General features: G+C 39.5%; 2 protein-coding genes across 2 annotated transcripts; one reads left to right on the top strand and one right to left on the bottom strand.

Annotated features, from left to right (window-relative positions):
- Positions 1-1,272: 1,272 nt before the first annotated feature.
- Positions 1,273-15,817, bottom strand: LOC306876837 (uncharacterized protein; the record flags this gene model as incomplete). Its single annotated transcript, XM_079428261.1, has 2 exons — positions 1,273-2,866; positions 15,468-15,817. 2 exons carry the CDS (start codon positions 15,815-15,817, stop codon positions 1,273-1,275), a joined length of 1,944 nt encoding a protein of 647 aa, XP_079284387.1.
- A 2,580-nt stretch (positions 15,818-18,397) lies between these two features.
- Positions 18,398-23,558, top strand: LOC306882526 (uncharacterized protein). The gene is made up of 3 exons (XM_079437216.1): positions 18,398-18,518; positions 19,138-19,289; positions 19,621-23,558. The coding sequence occupies exons 2-3, from the start codon at positions 19,231-19,233 to the stop codon at positions 21,206-21,208; spliced, it is 1,647 nt and encodes a 548-aa protein (XP_079293342.1). The 5' UTR covers positions 18,398-18,518; positions 19,138-19,230; the 3' UTR covers positions 21,209-23,558.
- The last annotated feature ends 880 nt before the right edge of the window (positions 23,559-24,438 follow it).

Genomic DNA, 24,438 nt, shown 5'->3' on the forward strand with positions numbered 1-24,438 from the left:
GAACTTTGGGTTGATTAACCCCAAACCTTGCTTATTCGAGGTATGTGGTTCCAAAAAACGCGTCTGGGAGTAAGTTCATTCAACTCAGAGTATGTTCCTGGTTAAGACTCAAGACATTCTCAACAGAGCGACGAATCAACGAGTCACTATGGAAACGGATGCTAAGAAAAAGCGCACCATGCTGTTTCTTTCTTCTTCTTTTGTTCAATGGTCGTTTACATGATTAATGCATATCGCCACCTAATTGATGGTTGTGTAATCATTTTTTTCCCCCGTTTAATCTTCAATCCTTGAGAATATGACTTATATTTTTAGTTTGATGCTAATTATATATTAAGTCATATCAGATATGGGTAACACTTTAGAATAAGGTTCTATTAACATTAGTTAACAACATTAGTAAACATGACCTAAGAATGAACAATACTTCTACAGCATTTATTAATCTTAGTTAATGCTAATTTCAGCATTTACTGATGCATTATTAAATTCACAACTTGTGTTTGTTAACATTAGTTAATGTAGTGTGAACTAACATGAATAAACAATGAACAACTCTATTTTCATTAACTAACATTAACAAAGTTTAATAAATAGTGTAATAAATGCATTGTTCATTGTTTGTTCGTGTTAGTTAATGCATTAACTAATGTTAATAAATGGAACCTTATTCTAAAGTGTTACCCAGATATGTATTTTTATTATAGAAATACATTAAAGAAAATGCCAATCCATGTGAGATGATAATATAAAATGTAATAAGTATACATAATATAATAAATTAAACATTACCTTGTCATAGTATTTTATAATTTATACAGATAACTGTTATATATGACAATAAAATAAACATATTAGAATAATATATGACCTTATCCTCAAACTTACCCGGGTATGTCACATAACCTGCTTTCTGGAATACACCCCAGGAAAGACTTAAATTGTTTACAATTGATGAAGGTAAAATGTAGAAGAGATTAACCAAGGTTGTGATATTTTAGTTTGTGACAAGTTAACATCCGTACTAAAACTAATTTACAGTATAATTAGAGTACATGAACTAATAGGAGATTAAAACATTATCAACCTTGCCTAGTTTTAAATAAACGCTAAAAACAGAGATAAAAATGAACTCAATGGTATGGTTAAATGAACGCTATTATATTCCGGTATACAGAGAGCCACTGGCATTTATTGTATTTCTCATAGTAAACCGTTTTCTTCATTGTCATTGATTTATCTGTTGTCTTGTCTGCATGTGTTCATTGCCCACTAAAAAAAGAGATCTAGTTTTGTCAGACCTGCCTGGAGATAACTCAGAGCATCTTTATTGGCTTCTTCAGTTTCAGCGTTTCTCCTCAATTCCTCCAGCAATCTGACCCAGTCTTCTTTCCCAGCCTCCCTCACTCTGGGGATGAAGAAGTCGAGATGCTGAAGAGTGAAGGCTGAGTCTGGTTTTAAAGCGATCTGAGTCAGATGCTTGATGATCCTGTAAGCATTGAACAGAAGAATTGACTTATGGTCCTCAATCTCGTGCAGATCTTTGACAAGTCTATCCTTTATAACCGAAAACTTCTTGGACTTTTCTTCAGCTTTTTCATATTCTTTTATAAAGTTGTCAAACTGTATGATTATGCTGGAGTTTCTGATGATGTATTTCTTGCTTTCTTTGACGTGTTTGCTGTGGTGACACTTCCCTGAACACACGGTGCAGAAGCCGTCTTTCATGACTTCACATTTGCTGGGATTTGAACCCCACCAGCAGTCAAACTCATGACAGTTTTCCTCACAGACGGTGCAGGTCGTCGCCTTCCTGTTTTTCCATGATGCATTTTCAATGGGCACCTTCATTTTAACTGTCTTTTTAAATGTAATGTTAAAGTTTTTACACTCTTCGATCTTTTCCTTGTTTAGCATTATTGCCTCTTGGATCTGAAGTTTTTCAGCCATTTTCACTTCCATCTCTTGAAGTCGCAGCTGTAAGTTGCTGATTAATGCTTCAAACTGAATGCGCTCCATCAGGACATCTGAAGTCAACTCTAAACTTCTTCTGTTCTTTTCGTCCAGAGACTGAATAAATGTATTTGTCTCTTCCATGCTGTCTTCCCAGGCGCCTCTTTGAGCTCGAAGATAACGTTTCTCAGTTTGACGGGCTTCAGCCTGTCGATTGTTGAATAAGAAATGAACAGGTTCACCGCTTTCATCACGTCTGCAGGGGATTCCAGCTTTATTAATGGCTCCGATGACGTTTGTGGGTGCCATACCATCAGAGTGTGTGATTAAAAACACAATGATGTCCACAATGTCTTTTCCAAACAAAGACAGAACTGAACTGAAAATGTAATGCTGTCGGTTCTTCTGAATGCTGTGATTCTTAGACGCTTGAATCACAAAACACACAGCGTCGACTTCACGGACTCCATCATTGCTCTGAAACAGAGTAGCTAAATTCTCAGTGACTTCCAGATCTTTGTCCAGTCCTCTAGTGTCTCCGTAGCCTGGAGTATCAATGATGGTGAGAGACATGGGACTCTCTTCAGGAAAGACCTCATACATGGTGATTTCAGAGGTTTGTGATTCTGATTGATCTCTGGTTGATTCTTCTGTGATTTCATACCATATTTCATCCTCAAACTTCACTCCCATTAAGTAGTTAACCATGGTATTGATGAGAGTTGTCTTACCAGTGCCTGTCTCTCCCACCAGCAGAATTATTTTATTTGGTTTACTGGTGTCTTTTATCCCATAAGTCCATTTTCTGACTTTTCCATATTCATCAAGCACATTTCTCTCTGTATGTAGACGGTATCGTTTAGGAGGACCTTGATGAATCAGAGTTGATCTGCGTCGTGGAAGACTTGGCTCTCTGTACAATAAAGATGTAGGCAAAAGTCAGAAACTTGACCGATTTCAAACCAATAAATAAAAATCAAATAAAAATGCAGACATTTTGTGTTATGTAAATCTGTAACATGAATAATCATTTAAAGAAACAATATTTTACTCATATTACAGTTGACATTTAAAACATTCACATTTATCTGGAGATCACTGGGAAAGAGTGCAGCATCTCATTGTGCATTTTTACAGGTTGAACTTCTTTGAAATTGACACATTGATTTAAAGCTGCAGTCTGACATTTTTTGGTTAAAAATGAATACATTTTTGAGCAAGGACATAACCAGACAGTGTTCAAAACTATCGCCTTATTTTAGCCCGATTCACAACGGTAAGATTATAATAATGTTTTATTTGAGTGGTACTGGTAGGAATTTGCATTAAATTCAAGCATGTTGCCGTGTCATTACATCACGTCTGTAAAGACTGTGTAGGCTATATTGCATGTGAGGATGCTGCAGGTGGCGGATCATTCATAGCCTTTTCTCACATCAACTGGAATAATTCAAATTGATCAATTTCATGGTGGATTTTAGGATTATGTGTTTATGAAATACATGTAAGTGACTGAAATTACTGTAGATTATTCCAGTTTTAAATGTGCATCTGATTACAGATAGCCTATGTGGGATTATACACGATTTTAAAGAGAACCAGTTCTAAGAAAGAATAATTTGCATGAAATGCATTTTTGCACTTAATGCCATGATGAAGGTACGAAAAGCACAAATAGATGCACTTTTAAAAGTTGAATTTATTTTAACTTTACTGCTATTTGTTTTTTTTTTAAGGCTGAGATTCTAGGAGAAAAGGCAGCAGACACATCCATCTGGTGCCAGCTCTTCCGGTGAAACGTCATTTGATGTTGTGGTATTCTCAGATTAGTTTAGCTGCCATTTCCAGCCCCTAGATTTTTTTTTTTTTTTTTTTTTGATTTATTATAAAATTACCATTATAACAAATTTTTGTACTTTTAATTATAAAGTATAACAAGCGCAGGAAGTCTAATATCATAAAAAAAACATAAATAAATAAATAAGCCCAGACACCAACAGCCAAGAAAGGTTAATAATGTAAATACGTAACTAGTTATCTTAAAATTAAATTAGTTAATTATTGATGATTTTTAGATTTAAAACAACTAGCTAAAGTTTAATCTTTAGCTGTCAAAGATGCTAAATATATTCAGCCAACACAGACTAGTCTGAATCACTTAAAGCACAGGGAGAGAAACCATGCAACTGACCGAGCTTACTCACTCCAAAATTCCTGATATAATCAATGACTGACTACACAATTAATCTCTTATTTACATATGTATGCTTTTTTTATAATAATGGGAAGATCTGCAAGTGCATAGAACTCCGTAAACTGCAGAAAACAAAAAATAAAGAAAGAAAAAAATAAATAAATAATAATAATTTGAAACCAGAGTGTGCACAAAAAACACACAGGAGCACTTGAAAGCGGTCGCCTTCGAGCGGGTACGGAATTCAGTTGGTACTGTAAAAAGACTCACAAAAATCACCCCTTTTGCGTTCAAAACAGTGAATTTTGCCAGTAGGTGACAAGATGGTATCCCTGATTTTGTGCTGTTTCATTATTTAGAGTGAGATTTGGTTGAATAAGTGTTGAGAGCTTAAATCCTTTTCTCGTTTGCTGGATGAAGCCTTCGAGGTTTCATCATTGATGTTGACTTGAGGTAAATCCTGAAGGCAGCAAGTGTAGAAAGACATATTCTTCAAAGCTGATTTTGACCGGAAATGACTGAGCTGGCTTCTCTAAAACAAGGAATCACGTTTTCAGGCGTTACGTAATTTAATGTAATCAGTCACAGTTACTAAGAAAAAATTAGTTAATTAATAGTTACTTATGAAAATGTTAACGATTACAAAGGGGGTTACATTTGAATATTTACACATCCACATACAGATTTAATTGATTTCTTTCCCAAATTGCTCTGACTACTCTAAAATATGAAACATACGGCCCTATGATTTCCGCGACGTGGAAAACACGAACTGGTTCGTAGAATCCAGTCATAAAAACGGAATTCCTATAACGTGGAATGTCTCGGAATATGCCACATTTTGGATTAATAAATCAAAAGTAGGTCAGTGCACTTGAATCAAAACGCGATATGGACTAGTGTCTGGAAATATTAAGTCACAAAAAGACAATATATGAATCCTGCACGTTCTGCGTGTCTCTGTAAATTAATGGCGCAGACGCACGGTTTCACTTACCACAAATACTGAAGCAGGTGTTTTCAGCCTCTGCCGCCTCAATATATGAGTACATGAACACATCAACATAATCTCTAGAACTTCTCTGAGTCACTTCATGAGCATTGTACTGTTTATTTTGAGAAAAAACTATCGTCATATCATGTACAATCCGACACCAATGTTTCAGGAGTTTAGTACACAGAAAAGGACACATGATTATTAGATAACCGTGATTGGGTTTTTCCAAAGCATTGTTAGATCCCGGTGTTTCCTGTAGTCATGCAAAGATTTGGTTTCAAAAACAGTAACATTAAGCTAATTCTTATTATTTTAAATTTGCATTGAACTTCAGATCAACCTCAAAGTAAAAGGTGGTTCTAAAGTCTGATTTTGTGGTGGATGTGTTCAAGTATTATCATCCTAATTCAAGTGATGAATGAAGGATTTTGAAAGTCTAATAGTAATGTGTTGAATACTGTTAACCCTGCATGATGTAAATGTTTGAAAATTATTAACAGTTGAAAACATTCATTATAAATTTAGAAAAGTAATCAGTTACATTACTTTAGTAAAGTAATTGAAAAAGTTACACTACTATTACATTTTAAATATTAACTTGTAATATGTATCCTATTACATTTCCAAAGTAACCTTCCCAACACTGATAGCATGGTAGTCACCCATTGGTTATGAGAGTTAGGCCAACCTACTGTATGAGGAAGCAGAAGCGGAAGCGGGTATTTAAAGGCTTTGTGTGTGTTGCAGGAAAGCGAGAGGTTTTAGTACCCGCCCCTCTCAGTTGGTGTGTTTGGACTCTACAGTTGTAAGAAGAGGTACGTGTATTTGTAAAAGTATTTGTTTGGTTTGTAGTTGAAGTTGTCATTTTTATCTGTGTTTGTATGAGTACAGATTAGGAGGTAGCATGCTTATCATGCGAGCCAATGATATAAACAATTATTGTTTCTTGTATCTAATTTGTATTGGGTTACTATAATTTTTTTTGCAGGGTTGCCTGAAGTAGCTGTCCCTCAGCCCTGCATTGTAGTGGTATAGTCTTCTGGAAATTGTACTGAATTGTTTTTATTATTGTTTTTTTGTTTTGTGTGTGTGTGTTTATAATTGTTTGTTTTCATTTGCATTCCAATTTACCTTGTTCTTTTTTTTTCAGGCTCTGTTCATTCTTTTGATATCAAATTTTCTATACAAATTCTAATGGTATTGAATTTTAAGTGTGTTTAGTAGGATACTTTATTGAGGGAATGGGTGTTTTATTAGATTGACTTGTGATTTTATTTGGTTGAATAAAAATAATTTTATGGGGAACTCATGTCTCTGACCATTCCCTTGTCTGATAACGAACCTGTGTGACCTTTAGAGAAAATTTCCTGCTGATAAGTTCCTGGGGTAATAGGCCCTAGGTGGAGTAATCATAATAAAAAAACAAAACAAAAATTCTAATTGTTAGTCTGACTTTGTTGTCAACCAGTCCCTTGGGCCACACGTTCATATCACTGTAAAAAATGATCGTGATTTAACGGTAAAAAACTGTGAAAATGCTACGGTAAAAACCTGTTACATGGTTAACGGAAACTTCCTATAAAATTTACAGGGAAAAACCGTAAACTGATGTTCCCAGAATTCCCTGCGTTCCATTTCAAATTCTGTTTGAATTTGACGTTTTTTCTTTGAAATAACTATGTTTCTTCTTAGTTTTTTCTTATCAGTTATGTTTATTAGGGTTGTATGTTACATCTAATGTTGTTAAATTAATGTTTATAGCATATTTCATTTTAAGGAGTCTCACCATGATGGTGTTTAGTGCTTGTATGAATGACACTGCATCTGCACCTTCTGTAAATGCTATTGTTTAAAAGTTGCTTGTGATGGGCTTTGACTCATCGTGTGACTTTCTCATCATCACCTGCATTTGGTGGTTATCAGTGTATTTCAAAAGAACAAAACAGATTTCAGTACTTTAATAGGTTGGTATATTAAGATTATATCAGTTAAAGAAATTACGGTATTTAACTGTAAATTTAAGTTAAAACCGTAAAACCTAAAACGTTGCTACTGTATTTTATACGGTAGAATTCTGGCAACCACAGCTGCCAGTATTTTACCGTGAATTTGACAGATTTTTTTTTACAGTGTAGTCGATTGAAAAACGCGTTATGTGGGAAGCCACCACTGCTTATCATCACGACATGGATGGGAGAACAATGTAAAACTAATATTTTTCACCTAGATTATTATTAACATAAATATTAAAACCAATAAACTGATGCTTTTTCTGTTGATTGTTCTGTTTATGTGATTGTGACACAGGTAGAGCTGTGACAAATATATGACATAAAAATCAGTTCATCACAGAGCATCACAACATATGTGACCCTGGACCACAAAACCAGTCATAAGATTCAAAATTGAGATTTATATATCATCCAAAGGCTGAATAAATAATCTTTTCATTGATGTATGGTTTGTTAGGATCGGACAATATTAGTCTGAGATACAACTATTAGAAAATCTGGAATCTAAGGGAGCAACAAAATCTGAATATTGAGAAAATCTCCTTTAAAGTTGTTCAAATTAAGTTCTTAGCAATGCATATTACTAATCAAAAATTAAGTTGTGATATATTTACAATAGGAAATTTACAAAATATCTTCATGGAACATGATCTTTACTTAATGTCCTAATTATTTTTACCTGGAATTCATGGTGATTGTTGGACTAAATTTGTCCACTTCACAGAAGACAGTCACCGACTCTCTCCAGTCTGCTTTGAACAAAACAATTCATTAGTTTCCTGAGAATATGATGGTTTTTAATTGTAAATATTTAAATAAAAATCTTTAAATCACCTATAAGGATAATAAGGCCTATCAAAACAATTTGAGACACTTAATAAAACACACAAATATTCCTTCACATCAGCGTCGGTGTCGTGTTTAGATGAACAATCAGCATACTGGTTTATTTAACAACTGGCTATTAATGCAACATACATCTCATCCCATAATGTCCATGAAACACCCTTTTTATGGCAAAATGCAAACACAATTGTACACTCTTCATTACCACAGCAATATTTTTTTTACATTTTCTAATTGCATTTCAAATTAAATTTTCACAAACTGAATTCATAGAAGTAATTTTTCAATGTCTTAAAAAAAATAAAAAATAATAATGTTTGGTTTTGGAAGACAGAAGCTTTTTGCAGTGCATTTGGAAGATGTTTTGCTGCAATGTTTGTTTTTTTCATTCATAAACAGCCTCATCAAATCCAAACGAATGCCTTCAAATGTCACACATATCAAGGGTAAACACACTGATTATTCACTGCTCATAACATAAAGAGTGAACCGTCTCCCCTACCTCCTCAAAGAAAACACTCCTGGGACAGGATTAGGATTAGGATCCAGAAAAGCAGAGATATTTCCAGTCAGAGAAGCAACAGCGGCTACCATTAACCTACAGAGGTGCACTTTTATATCTGTAGACTTTATGAATCTTCAGAAAAGTATTTTTCAAGTCTTCCCTAGGGATTTCATGCTCACCCACAGTAAGGAAACCTTTTTTAATATTTGACGAAAACAACCTTTGTACTTATTGTAGTTTGGGTGTGGTTTTTAAGATGTATCTTCATGGTTATGATTACAGCTTTGATCCGCACAACTTAGTCAAATTTATATTGCTGTGCAAATACAAGTTTAATTTTTGGTGTACTGCAAAACTAATCTTACTTTAAACAGGTATTTATTAATATTATTATTATTTTTATTAGTATTAGTAGTAGTAGATTTAAATACTTCTGAATGGCAAACAATGTAGTGAAATGGTATTGGCGGTTTCTGACCTTGATGCAGTCACACTGACTCATGGTTACTGCCCATTACTCTTAATAAAATTTGTTTACCAAACATTTCATACCTCCATGATATACTGTATGTGTATGTGTATATATTAATCTCATTTTCACAAATAATACCATTATCACTTTTACTGTGCAAAAACAATTTGGAAAGAAAATACAAAGTAAGCCTACTGTTGCTATAGTAGCATACAGTTTGCATCAGACATTCAGCAGTTTAACAGCATTAACAGCAAGCCAAAGATGGCAAGAAATATGCCATTTGTATGCCACACGTACAGTACATTATGTTCTTGCACTGTCCATGCAACAAATACATGTTCTTAAATGAGCGAGGTTTTCTAGCATAAGAGCTATTAAACTCTGCATAATTTGCACCTTCATAGCACACAAATATTTTTGATTGTCAGCCTGCTTCTGCACCGCATATGAACCGCACATGGCTTGCATACACACTGCAAACGGAGCATGTGTGAACCTGCATCAGCCTTTACACCGCAGACTGACGCCGCCTCGAGTACTACAACACATATTTTTGCTTAAATTATTGACAAGCATCAATCACTCAATCAATCAAAGCATTATTTTTATTCATATTTCTTGTAAATACCTCTTCTGCACATTGCATCTTGGACAAATGTGTTTAGTCACCTGTGCATCTATTTTCTGTACATTCTTTTATTCTTATTTTGATTATGTTTCCCATATTTGTCTCGTGTGTGTGTGTGTGTGTGTGTGTGTGCGCGCACACATTTTTGTGACAAATGAGGACATAAATTTGTATAATGACATGGGTATGACACAAGTATTACAAGGTGAAGGTGACTTATGAGGACGTTACCCCATGTCCCCATATTTCAAAATGCTTATAAATCATACAGAATGATATTTGTTGAGAAAGTAAAAATGCACTCCTGTAAGGGATAGGTTTAGGTGTAGGGCGATAGAAAATACAGTTTGTACAGTATAAAAACCATTACGCCTATGGAATGTCCCCACTTTTTACAAAAACAAACGTGTGTGTGTGTGTGTGTGTTTTATTCATTTAGAGCTTCTTGTCTATTCTTTGGTAAGACTCATTTTGTGACTCTTACAATCATAGCACGTCATAAAAGTCGAATATATATATATATATATATATATATATATATATATATATAAAACAACAACAACAGGTTCATACTGAAAAAGATAAAACTAAAAACTACAGCTACTGCTTCGACTTTGAATGCTTTCACTTTAATTCAGGGTCATTAGATAAACCTCCCCAAAAGCCAAATGTACTGTAGTAAAATGGATTCTTTCTGCATATAATACATGTTTAAATGGAACTGTAAGAATGACAGTCATTGATGGAAGTGATGTGAGTGGATCAAACTGAACCAAAAAACATCCCCTAACAAATTATTCCTCAGAGAAAAATGTACCATCAGAAATGAAGGTTGTGACACCTATGTGCAATATAGACAATTTACAAAGAGGAATCATGAGAATGCAATCTATGAAATTATTAATGGTCTGTAAATTCACCCGCATTGACCAGTGTTGCAAGATGTTTCTAACCAGATGACTGCTATCTTAATATAAAGTCCAACAGCATGGTAGTGAGTGTGATTGTTGTAAATTATTAACCAATCACAATACTGACATTGTTCCATGCAAAGTTAGATCAATTACTATTGCCCTAGACAGTTCTGAGATACAAGCAGATGTTCTTAAAATAAGGTAAGACTCTGTGGAAAAATGTACTTCTTTTATTTTGACCTGAATTATTGCTCTGTTGCTTATCGAAACCATCCAAGCACAAAGGTCTTGAGATTATTTGATGTGGCCTAAGCGCCAATTAATGTTAAGTGACATTTATGCACGTGCTTAAAAAAGACTGTTAAAATGAAGATGAATGAATGAATGAATGAATGATGCATTTATATAGCGCTTTATTGTGTATTGCTGTACACACAAAGCGCTTTACAATCATGTGGGGGGGTCTCTCCTCAACCACCACCAGTGTGCAGCATCCACTTGGATGATGCGACGGCAGCCACAGTACAACGGCGCCAGTGCGCTCACCACACACCAGATACAGGTGGAGAGGAGAGAGAGATAGAGCCAATCAAGTGGATGGGGATTATTAGGAGGCCATGATAACAACATTATCTTATATTTAACTAGTATGTAGCACCGTGGTCCAGTGAGACACGACATTTCGTTTCACTATATGTCCACACATGTAGCAGAATGACAATAAAGCTCAACTTGAACTTGAACACATTGATTATTGGAACACAGATAATCAATTCAGAATAAAATACTTGTATACTAGTGCTGTGGGTTATTAGTATATATTTTTACGAGTTCTTACGAGTAGCCTACCTTATAAAAAAAATCTTAAGAAATGTTCTAATTTCTGAAAGAAAAACAAATTATGGAAATGAGCCCTTGCAAATACAACTTGCTGTAATCTTTTTACAGGATTATGTAAAAGTAATGACAGAATGTGATGGGCCTTACCTGTTGAAATATTGTTTCAAGGTATTACAATGTGTTAAAAAGTGTGAATTAAATGTTTACATTACCCATAATCTCACTCAAAATGACTGTGTTCTGATGGGTATTTAAATTCTTGCTACACATTTTGAGAAATATTTGCCTCATCTGCATTTTACAGAAAGCCAAGACTAGCAGCACGCAGACCAACTGTGATTCATGAAGGCCCTCCAAAATGATACCGTCTGCATACAGAAAGGAAATCTCTTGATGATAATGGGAAAGTAAGAAAATGATACGGAGACACTAGAGGACTGGACAAAGATCTGGAAGTTGCTGAGAAATTAGCCACTCTGTTTCAGAGCAATGATGGAGTCCGTGAAGTCGACGCAGTGTGTTTTGTGATTCAAGTGTGTCTAAGAATCGTCTCTCAGACAGACAGCATTACGTTATCAGTTCAGTTCTCTCTTTGTTTGGAAAATACATTGTGAACAACATTGTGTTTTTAATCACACACTCTGATGGTCTGCCACCCAAAAACATTCTCGGTGCCATTAAAAAAGCTAAAATCCCCTGCAGACGAGACAAAAGTGGCAAACCTGTTTATTTCTTGTTCAACAATCGGCAGGCTGATGATCGTCACACTAAAGAACGTCACATTCATGCTCAAAGAGACGCCAGGTAAGACAGCATGGAAGATATGAAGCAATTCCTTCATATCCGTCTCAAAATGAAATGAACAGAAGAAGTTTGGAGCTGACTTCAAATGTCTTGATCGAGCGCATTAGATTTGAAGCGTACATCTGCAACTTACAGCTGCGAGTTCAAGAGAAAGAGCTGAAAAATGTCAGATTCAGGTCACTGTGCAGAGTACAAGTACAGAGCCAATGAAATGCAGTTAGCATCTAACCAGAAGTGCAAATAACAAGGGTTATAAATAGATATAAAAAATGTGTATATACATTGTTTTATGACATATAGTGCAAGCTATGAGGTAGATGAGGAGAGACTAGCTCCGTGCAAATGACTGTACATACGATTTAGGTTGCAAGGAAATATAAACAGAAGGTGCATTATAAAGAGAGGTATGTAAGTAACATATGTATGGCCAATGACCTTCACGGCATCCGGAGGTAGAAATGTGCAAGGGAATGTGCAAATATCAGAAATGTGCAAAATAGCAGGAAATAAAAGAAGATTGTGAGTGAGGAGTGCAGACAGGTTGTTGAACAGTGCAGTTTTTTTTTTTTTTTTTTTTTAAACCATTAGGTGGTCCATCTTGGGTGTAGTGTTCAGAGCCTGAGATTGGAGTTCAGTAGGCTGACAGCTGAGGGAAATAAACTGTTCCTGAGTATGTTGGTGCGGCAGCGAAGACTCCTATAACGTCTCCCAGATGGGAGAGGAGTGAACAGTTTGTGACTGGGGTGAGAGGAGTCTTTGATGATACTTTTCGCTCTCCTTAGGCAGCGTTTGTGGTAAATGACTTTGATGGAGGGTAGCAAGACACCAGTGGTGTATTGGGCAGTTTTCACCACCCGCTGGAGGGCTTTCTGGTCCGAAACAGTGCAGTTGCCGCACCACACTGTGATGCAGTTTGTGAGTATGCTTTCAACAGTGCAACGGTAAAAGTTCAGCAGGATGTGGGGGGACAGGTGAGCTTCCCTTAATTTCCTAAGGAAGTAAAGGCGCTGTCGTGCCTTTTTGATCAGGGTGGAGGTATTGAGGCTCCAGGAGAGATCCTCAGAGAGATGGACACCAAGAAACTTGAAGCTCGCCACGCGCTCCACTTCGGCCCCATCAATGTAGATGGGAGTGTGTGTGTGGTCCTTCTTAGTCCGCCGGTGGTCTACAATCAGCTCTTTGGTCTTCTGGGTTACACGCTTATGCAATAAAAAATATTAAAGGTTTCGAAGATGCTTTATGAAGTAATAGAGAAACCCAAAGCATGTGTAACGTAACTGCTGGACACAGAGGTAAGTGGTTCAAGTGAAATGGGTTTATTGATAGATCGTGAGTGAATACAGCACAAGGTGGATGGCGTGGAGTCAGGTGAGTAATTCTTCTCCTTACTCAGCGGTGATCTTGAGTCTTGATAATAACGGTCCCCCTTTTCCTCTTTCAGATCCGTAGATGATGGGAGTCTCAGAGAGTTCGGGAATGGCGGTAGGAACCGAGAGCTGGATTATGCGTGCAGGAGATGAAGAGTAACAGGTAAGTACGACTGGTAGATAATATCAGGGAGTATACTCAGCTGGAAGCTTCGTATGGAGTCTGTCCTTGTAGAAACAACAGGCTTTGCAGTGTGGTAACTTCAAGATCAGACATCGAGTGACTGGAGATGCGTGCTTTTCTATTGTGCAGGATGATGATGGTGACGATGATCAGGTGAGCATGATTAGATGAGGTGCAGGTGGAAGTGATGAGTGAAGGTGGAGACGGGCTATTCTATGACATTACCTCCCCCTCCCGGACGGCGCGTCCTGCGACGTAACAATAATACCGGGGAGGGGGGGTGGGCGCCCTGGAGGCTGGAGCAGAACCAGGACAGGGAAGCCTCCAGGGCGGATCAGGAGCCTTAGGAGGCCAGGGCAGGACTGGAGACTCGGGAGACCATGGCGGATCCGGAGACTCAGGAGGCCGTGGTGGATCAGGAGCCTTGGGAGGCCATGGTGGATCAGGAGACTTGGGAGGCCATGGCGGAGCAGGAGACTTTGGAGGCCATGGCAGAGCAGGAGACTCGGGACGCCATGGCGGATCAGGAAGCTTGGACGGCCTTGGCCGTATTCTTTTTAGGGGAGCCCAAAGGGAATCATGAGGTCATGAAGATTGAGCCATAGTGGCCCTGACCAATGTCCCTAGCAAGGCCACTATGTCTACCAGGATTACAGGTATATACCAAAATTTCTTTGGGAATGCTCCCCACAAGGGGTCTCACTGGAGGAGCGGGCTCTGTGGGGCACTCAGAAGGAGCGGGCTCTAGGGGGCGATCTGAAGGAGCGGGCACTTGAGGGTTCTCTGGAGGAGCGGGCACTTGAGGGCGCTCTGGAGGAGCGGGCACCTGAGGGCGCTCTCGCAGCGCGGACCTGTGAGGGTCGGGAACGGCACTCCTGGCCGTGGCTTGAGAACTAGATTCTTGGGGGCCCTCTGAAAGCGCGGATTCAGAGGGGCGCTCTTGTAGTGCGGAGCTGGACGGAACCAGCGGAGACGAAGGAGAGCTGGACGGGACCAGCGGAGACACAGGAGGGCGCTCTTGCAGCGCGGACACTTGAGGGCGCTCTTGCAGCGCTGACACCTGAGGGCGCTCTTGCAGCGCGGTGCTGGGCGGAACCAGCGGAGATGAAGGAGAGCTGGGCGGGACCAGCGGAGACGAAGGAGGGCTGGACGGGACCAGCGGGAACTCAGGTGGGCTGGACGGGACCAGCGGGAACTCAGGTGGGCTGGACGGGACCAGCGGGAACTCAGGTGGGCTGGACGGGACCAGCGGGAACTCAGGTGGACTGGACGGGACCAGCGGGAACTCAGGTGGACTGGACGGGACCAGCGGGAACTCAGGTGGACTGGACGGGACCAGCGGGAACTCAGGTGGGCTGGACGGGACCAGCGGGGACGAAGGAGAGCTGGGCGAGACCAGCGGAGACGAAGGAGAGCTGGGCGGAACCAGCGGAGACGAAGGAGAGCTGGGCGGAACCAGCGGAGACGAAGGAGGGTACTTGCGAGGAGCAGGCACAGGAGGGCACTGGCGAGGAGCAGGCACCGGAGGGCAATGGCGCGGAGCAGGCACTGGGGGGCACTGGCGAGGAGCAGGCACTGGAGTCCAAGACATTCCCTCATACTCGATCAAAGTTCCCACTGGCACCTGATCTTCCTCCCTCGGTGGTTCGGGGAGATCCGAAAGAGGCGGTGGAACCCTCTTCGTCACGGCCGGCGCAACGTTCATCGCTCTTTGCAGCAGAATCCTCCTCGCCGCGGGCGGAACATACATCGCCGTGTACGGCGGGATCATCCTTGCCCCAGACGGAATCCTCTTCGTCGTGGGCGGAAACTTCATCGCCTTGAACGGCGGTAGGCTGGAGCGAGCTGCGGTCAGCATGTTGTTTCCGGATCGGGGCTGAACACTCTCCAGACACCGGAGGATCCCTTCCATCCAGCTGAGACCGGTGGTTTCTGGGAGGTCTACGGAGCGATGGAAATTTGCCCCGATCCAGAACAAGGAGTTCAGCGTTGCGTCATCCAGCACTGTCATGACGGCAATCTGGCTGAACCCCTCCGCATACTCTGGCAGTGGCAGATCCTGGCATGCCAGAGCATTAATCCGATCCGCCCACTCCATTCTTCAGTAATAGGTCCGATCTTCTGTAACGTAACTGCTGGACACAGAGGTAAGTGGTTCAAGTGAAATGGGTTTATTGACAGATCGTGAGTGAATACAGCACAAGGTGGATGGCGTGGAGTCAGGTGAGTTATTCTTCTCCGTACGTGACGGTGATCTTGAGTCTTGATAATAACAGTCCCCCTTTTCCTCTTTCAGATCCGTAGATGATGGGAGTCTCAGAGAGTTCGGGAATGGCGGTAGGAACCGAGAGCTGGATTCTGCGAGCAGGAGATGAAGAGTAACAGGTAAGTACGACTGGTAGATAATATCAGGGAGTATACTCAGCTGGAAGCTTCGTATGGAGTCGGTCCTTGTAGAAACAACAGGCTTTGCAGTGTGGTAACTTCAAGATCGGACATCGAGTGACTGGAGGTGCGTGCTTTTCTATTGTGCAGGATGATGATGGTGACGATGATCAGGTGAGCATGATTAGATGAGGTGCAGGTGGAAGTGATCAGTGAAGGTGGAGACGGGCTATTCTGTGACAGCATGATCCTGTTTTCAGGTGGAAACAATAATTATCAACAAAATTACTGTAAACTAATTAAGGGACATAGACAGACTAGATATGCCAAATGCTTCACTGATTAACCATTAAAACGAGTTGGTCAAATATGCTGTATTAAAAGAAAATTTAAAGTTTCATGTATTATGAAAAGAAAAACTGAAAATTTGTTTAAATTAAAATCCTTTCCACTGTAGGTGAAACACAGAGGGTCTTTTTAAATTCATGAAATGCAAAGTTCCGGTGTTGTGCCCATTTTCAAGCCCTGCCAAATCATCACCCCCTCTTGTTGAAATCGCTACCTGATTGCCTAATCCTAACCCCTCCCCCACACCTCATCATGATATTGGTCAAAAACCATGTTTTATTCACAATAAAACATGGCTAACAGCTTTTTAATTGGCCAACCGCTTCACTGATCACATCTGTATCACTGCACAACACCCTTAGCAGCATAAACAATCCCTATACTTTCAAAACTGTTTCATGTAAACTACTTTGTATTTAGATTAGATTAGATTCAACTTTATTGTCATTGCACATGTAAGGTACAGGGCAACGAAATGCAGTTAGCATCTAACCAGAAGTGCAATAAGCAGAGGTACAGGATATACAGTGTCTACAATAGTTACATATGTACAGAATATACAGATAAGGCAGTAGTACTATGGACATAATTTACAAATTTTTAAATACTATCAGTATGATATACAGATGGGTGATATGAACATACTATACAGATGGATTGTACAGTAAATGTATGTACACTATGAGCAAACACTATGAATATAATTACAAATGGATATGAATAAGCTATACATTAAGATATATAAATACTAGTGCAATGAACATTGAAAGTGCATAGAAATAAAAATTTCCAGTGCATAGTACTCAGTGTGTGGATGTTTTTTTGTTTTTGTTTTTTAACCGATTTTAATGATGGGGAGGGGTGAAGAGTTTGTGGTGGTGTGTGAGGGGGGTATCATTGGGCAGAGTTTAGTAGGGAAACAGCTGTAGGGAAAAAGCTGTTCCTGAGTCTGCTTGTCCTTGATCGGAGGCTCCTGAAGCGCCTCCCAGAAGGCAGTAATTTAAACAGTCTATGGTCAGGGTGAGAGGAGTCCTTAAGAATGCCGCGAGCTCGACGTAAGCAGCGTTTTCTCTGGACGTCCTCAATGGCAGGAAGTGGTGTCCCTGTGATGCGTTGGGCGGTTTTCACCACACTCTGCAGTGCCTTGCGGTCAGCAACTGTGCAGTTCCCATACCAGACTGTGATGCAGTTGGTCAGGATGCTTTCAATTGCACACCGGTAGAAGTTCCGCTGGATGATTGGAGACAGGTGGTTCTTCTTCAGTGTCCTAAGGAAGAAGAGGCGTTGGTGAGCCTTCTTGACTAGGCTGGATGTGTTGGTGGTCCAGGTCAGGTCCTCCGAGATGTGGGTTCCCAGGAACTTGAAGCTGGAGACACGTTCAACAACCATCCCGTTAATGTGGATGGGGTCATGCGTTCCACTTTTCTTCTTCCTGAAGTCCACAATAAGTTCCTTTGTCTTGCTGGTGTTATTGTCAGCGCACCATGCAGCCAGGTGCTGTACCTCCTCCCTGTAGGCAGTCTCATCGTTGTCTCTGATGAGGCCAATCACTGTGGTGTCGTCAGCAAACTTGATGATGGAGTTGGATCCATGCACAGGCCTGCAGTCATGGGTGTAGAGGGAGTAGAGGAATGGGCTCAGATTGATTTGCTTTATTTCAGCAACACAACTGTTTTAATGAAGTATGACTGACCCCCCTGCTGGCGTCATGCTGCAACATTCACCTTTAATTGTGAGGCCATGCCCTTCCCTCATATGAGGCCTGCGGTAGTTGAAGTGCAGAAGGAAAATTATTTAAACGTTTTAATTTTCTGGTATGGTACTGTTTGGTCATTGAGTTATAATGAAGAAAAGCTTATTCGCTGAATACAGTCAACTAAGTAGGCTACTAACTTTATTGCTTCACATAATATTCCTGTTTAATCATGTGACTGACTAAACTGGTATTACTTGAAAAAGCCAGAGCAGGAAAGACGTTTCTATTATTATTCTCTTCCTTGAGATGTTTCACAAATGACTCAGAAGCTTTTCTGTGAGAACTCTGCGACGATATGGTCTCGAATGGTGTAAGTGATATACTGTAACCACATTCTCTCTCTGTAAATGAAATAATACAATTTTAGTATATGTATAACGTTTTTTTTTTAAAAAAGCCAAATGTACAATTGTTTATGTAAAATGTATTTTATAGTATTGTTGTTGTTATATCTTAACTTTCTTTCTGTATGTATGGATGTATGTATGTAGCTTATGAAAGTTAGTTGAGCAGATCCTGACTTAATATCTATCTGGTTTTCTTTTTTTTAATTTGTAAAATTGTGAAAAATGACAAGATTGAATTTCCAGGGTTTTGAAAACGGTTCATTTTCACAACACAGTCAAATATTACATATTACATAACATTATACATTTAAGGAGATTCTACTCAACAGACAAAATCAGAAACAATTTCAAGGTTTTTATATGTGACTCATTTAAGTCCTCAGTCCACTTGTAATACAGGTGAAATTTTGCGAGTAAATTAATCTTAAACATTTAGGCAATGTGTAGACAACTAAAATGACTAAGAAAGGAAACACAGAATTAAGCACAAAGGTTATGTGGAGAAACAGCTGTGTTGTTTGTACATATGATGGTCAGTGGAGTTCAGTGTTTATTCTTCAAATATCTTCTTTGTTTCCACAGAAGGAAGTCAGTCATAGAGGATTGAATCGACATGAGAGTGATTAAATGATGACGTACATTTTTGTGTGAACTGTCCCTTTAACCACAGCAACAATGGAATTAAACAATAACCACCATCGGCACAACAGCATGGATGAACCTTCCAATAAGCAGTAAGAGATTGTTCTTATCTATGACTTGATTCAAGGGATCATAATCATTTCTAAAAGGCACAGCTGGGCTAACCTTTTTACAAAAATGTCATTATTGTATAAAGGCTAACCTAGCCTGAGGTAAACTGCTCTTTAACTATATTCAGATGGATTTCCTGGTTTAAAACATTGTTCCTAGGAATTACTTTATTATTTGCATGTTTAAAAAAATATAAATTAAAATGGTTTACATGTTGTATAACAAAATTCTGTATTATTTTGATTTGATTTAGTCTTAAATTCTTACTACGCAAATATTTCAGAATAACTTGCATCAATTTACATTTTCCAGAAAGCCTCCACCACGCAGAAGACTACCTCTGATTCATGAAGGTCCTCCAAAACGATTCCGTCTACACACAGAGAGAAAAGTTCTTGATGAATATGGGAAAGTCAGAAAATGGACTTATGGGATAAAAGACACCAGTAAACCAAACAAAATAGTTCTTCTGGTGGGAGAGACTGGCGTCGGCAAGACAACTCTCATCAATACCATGGTTAACTACTTACTGGATGTGAAGTTTGAGGATGAAAAGTGGTATGAAATCACAGAAGAAGCAGCTGGAGATCAATCAGAATCACAAACCTCTGAAATCACCATGTATGAGGTCTTTTCTATGAAGAGTCCCATGTCTCTCACCATCATTGATACTCCAGGATACGGAGACACTAGAGGACTGGACAAAGATCTGGAAGTTGCTGAGAATTTAGCCATTTTGTTTCAGAGCAATGATGGAGTTTGTGAAGTCGATGCTGTGTGTTTTGTGACTCAAGCATCTAAGAATCGTCTCTCAGACAGACAGCATTACGTTATCAGTTCAATTCTGTCTTTGTTTGGAAAAGACGTTGTGAACAACATTGTGTTTTTAATCACACACTCTGATGGTATGGCACCCAAAAATGTCATCGGTGCCATTAAAAAAGCTAGAATCCCCTGCAAACGAGATGAAAGCGGTGAACCTGTTAATTTCTTATTCAACAATCGACAGGCTGATGATCGTCACACTAGAGAACGACACATTCGTGCTCAAAGAGTTGCCTGGGAAGACAGTGTAGACAGCACTAAGTATTTCCTTCAATCTCTGAATGAAATGAACAGAAGAAGTTTAGAGTTGACTTCAGATGTCTTGATTGAGCGCATTAGATTTGAAGCGTACATCTGCAACTTACAGCTGCAAGTTCAAGAGAAAGAATCAAAGAAGTCTGAAAAACTTCAGATTCAGGAGGCAATAAGACAAAACAGGGAAAAGATTGATAGGCATTCAAACTTTAGCATTACAGTAAAAAAGACTGTTAAAGAGAAGGTTCTCATAGACAGCAAGTCATGGAAGCACAGGAAGGCAACGACCTGCACCGTCTGTGAGGAAAACTGTCATGAGTTTGACTGCTGGTGGGGTTCAAATCCCAGCAAATGTGAAGTCATAAAAAACGGCTTCTGCACCGTGTGTTCAGGGAGGTGTCACCACAGCAAACACGTCAAAGAAAACAAGAAATATGTCATCAGAACCTCAAGCACAATGATAGAATATGACTCTGTAAAAAAGGAATATGAAAAAGCCCAAGAACAAACCAAAAGGTTTTCAGCTGTAATGGATGATGTTGACAAAGACCTGCAGAACATTGAAAACCAAAAGTCAATTCTTCTGACTGATGCTTACAAAAACATCAAGCATTTGTCTCAGATCGCATTAAAACCAGATTCTGCCTTCACTCTTCAGCATCTCGACTTCTTCATCCCCAGAGTGAGGGAGGTTGGGAAAGAAGACTGGGTCCAAGAGCTGGAGGAGATGAGGAGACAAGCTGAAACTGAAGAAGTGAATAAAGATGCTCTGAGTTATCTTAAAGCTGGTCTGGCAAAACTTTTCATGACTGGACAATGAATTAATTTAGTACAGATGAAACAATGAACATGTAAAAGACTGCTGAAAAAATCAATGAAGGTGAATGTCTGTACTCCAGTTTCTACAGGACATATCCTCAGGGGTTTTCATTACAAGAATTTCATTTCAGCTATTTTCTATTCTGCAGTTTCAAAGTCTCATGTCCTCATTCATTTTTGCAACTTTCAAAGCGTTTATGTATATATTTTCTTGAAATTACACCTTTTAATTTTGAAATTGTTTATGATTAAACAAAAGTCTACAGTTACATTGCTTTAAGGGAAGAAAATACACATTTTATTTGTCTGTTTCTCTAGTTGTGGTAGACGAAACTTGAAATTCACTATAACATCTATAAAGATAGCCTTCATGCTTTCAATGTGGAAGTAAGCTTAGCTAGACAGAGCTTCTTCTCAAACCTTATTAACAGTAACTTAAACAACATTCATACTCTTTTTGCTACTGTTGAGACACTAACAACCTCCCAAGTCAGATTCCCAGTGAAATTCTCTCTGACAGCAAATGCTTCCTTCTTTTCTGAGAAGATCAGTAATATCAGAAAGGCGATTGGCACATCCTCAAGTTATGCAGAGGTTAAACAGATCCGACCGCAATTTCAAAAAGTTACTACTGTATGTCTCTTTTTGAAGAAATCGATAGCAAAATTTTGGAAGAAATAGTACAGCACCTTAAATCGTCAATATGCTATATTGACAGACTTCCCACATCTTTTATTTTTATTATTTTTTTTTTCAAAAGTGTGCTTAACTGTTTAGAAGTCGATCTCTTACAATGGGTAAACACCTCACTTCTTTCTGGGATTTTTCCATACTCCCTGAAAACTGCAGTGGTTAAGCCCCTTCTGAAAAAATAACACCATATTAAGCAACTATAGAAAAATATCAATCTTCCTTTCATAGGCAAGATTATTGAAAAAGGTTGTTTTTAATCAGCTGAACAACTATTTAAACCTAATAGATACCTGGACAGTTATCAATCTGGTTTCCGAGAGACAGCAAATATAATAAATTATATTCACTTAAATTCTGATTCTGGCAAAATATCAGTGCTGAAGGCTGAAGGTCTGGAATAGATGTCCGCTTTCATTGGCCAAGGCCCGCCCACGAGGCCGTTTGACAGACATGTCAAACCACCAATCACAGTTTGTTTCGTTTAGCGTCACGTTTCAGGGTGTGGAAATGTTGCCACAATAACAGACTCTCGGATGTATTTTAAAGATTCTATGCCGCAAATTTTAAATATTTCACACACTTTTGAAAATCCAGCGTTTAGTTGACCCTGATAAGCGTTTGTTGTCACATTTGTAAACAAGACGACATTCTTTTTCCGTGAGGGGGTTTGGCGCCATGGCATCTTTGTTTCCCGGCAGACCGAAAATAAACTTGACGCTCGTGTCTCCTGAAAATCCGGTTTAATTCAACCAGTCAGATGACAACTTCGACATTCCTGAAGTGTTGAAGTGTGGTGTTGAAGTGTGCCATATGCATCAGACGTTTAGCCAATGTTTCGTGGGCGTGACGTCTGAGGCTGAGACTAGTGCTGGTAGTACTATATCTTAGTGCTGCGTTTGACACTGTCGATCATAACATACTTCTAGAGAGACTGGGAAACAGGGTTGGGCTTCCTGGGATGGTCCTCAAATGGTTCAGCGCATACTTAGAAGGGAGAGGTTATTATGCGAGTATAGGAGAGCATAAGTCTAAGTGGACGTCAATGACATGCAGAGTCCCACAAGGTTCAATTCTTGCACCGCTCCTGTTTAGCCTGTATATGCTCCCACTGAATCAAATAATGAGAAATAACCAAATTGCTAGATTATTTATTGCCTATCACAGCTATTCAGATTATATCCAGATTTGCCTAGCCTTGACTACAGCCCCATTGACTTCCTCTGCCAATGCATTGAAGAAATAAACAGCTAGATGTGCCAAAACATTCATTAGTTCACACACCCGGAGCAGTGGGCATCCATTTATGCTGCGGCGCCCGGGGTGCAGTTGGGGGTTCGGTGCCTTGCTCAAGGGCACCTCAGTCGTGGTATTGAGGGTGGAGAGAGCGCTGGACATTCACTCCACCCACCTACAATCCCTGCCGGCCCGAGACTCGAACCTGCAACCTTTGGATTACAAGTCTGACTTTCTAACCATTAGGCCACGACTTACCACAATTTAGCGTGTCTCTAATAAGATCAGTCATAAACATGATCCCTGCATGAGCTAATGTGTAGCGTCTTATAAACTCACTGTCATGCATTATGTGCAACACATTTCTTCTCTCTCTTCATGTTTCGTCCATTTTCTCCACAGCTAAATAAACTCTTAAGCCCCTTAAAAGTCCTCGTCCGTACTACTAACAATTTTGGACCTTAATAAGTCTTTTAAGGGTTAAGATGCTTTCTGAATTACTTTTTTCTTTACTAGGATCTTTTCTTTAATTTAAAGATGAAACACCCACATTTCTAAGAATTTTCTTAGAATTTTGTTACGAGGAGCAACTCTTAGCACTAACATTTTTCATGAATATGGGCCCAGATCTATGGGGTCACAGGGACCTTGGGTGACCAAACAGACCTTGAAATTTTGAAGAAGCTCTACAATGGCATTGAGACCTGTAGGATTCCCTCATTTAGACGAAGGTCATTTTATGAGCTGGAGGATTTGATGATACGGTATGAAGTAAGTAAGTAAGTAAGTAATTTTATTTGTCACATACATAATCATACAGAGTATAACCAGCAGTGAAATGTAGGTATTATAGAAAAGATACAGCTTGACATGAGGAGAGGGGGGAGAAAAAATTATTCACAGACTATATTCTTATGAGAGTACAGTGTGAGAACAGAAAAAAACACCCCAGCAACAAAAAGCACATAGTAACAGGGGAGACACACGACTTGCAACGGGGGATGGGGGGGGTTAATCCAGTTCCGACAAGCAGCCATCTGGTCCTGCAGCCATTTCCGGCGCCGGTCAGACCCGCCTATCAGAATGGCGGTACGAAGCGGCGAAGGCATTGGATGGGGGTTTGGGAGGTAAGTGCGTATCTGTATGTGTGTGTGTATGTATGTGTGGCCTGGGAAGTTGGCACGCTGGCATTCGAATCAAGTTGCCTCAGTCCGCAGATTGTGAAAGCGACATAGCAGACAGCCTTGATCAGGACCCCAACCGAGTCAACAATAGCAGGTGTCTGGAAGGGGGGAGGAACGCAAG

Source organism: Barbus barbus, assembly GCF_936440315.1.
Source record: "Barbus barbus genome assembly, chromosome: 2".
In the NCBI taxonomy this organism is placed as follows: Eukaryota; Metazoa; Chordata; class Actinopteri; order Cypriniformes; family Cyprinidae; genus Barbus; species Barbus barbus.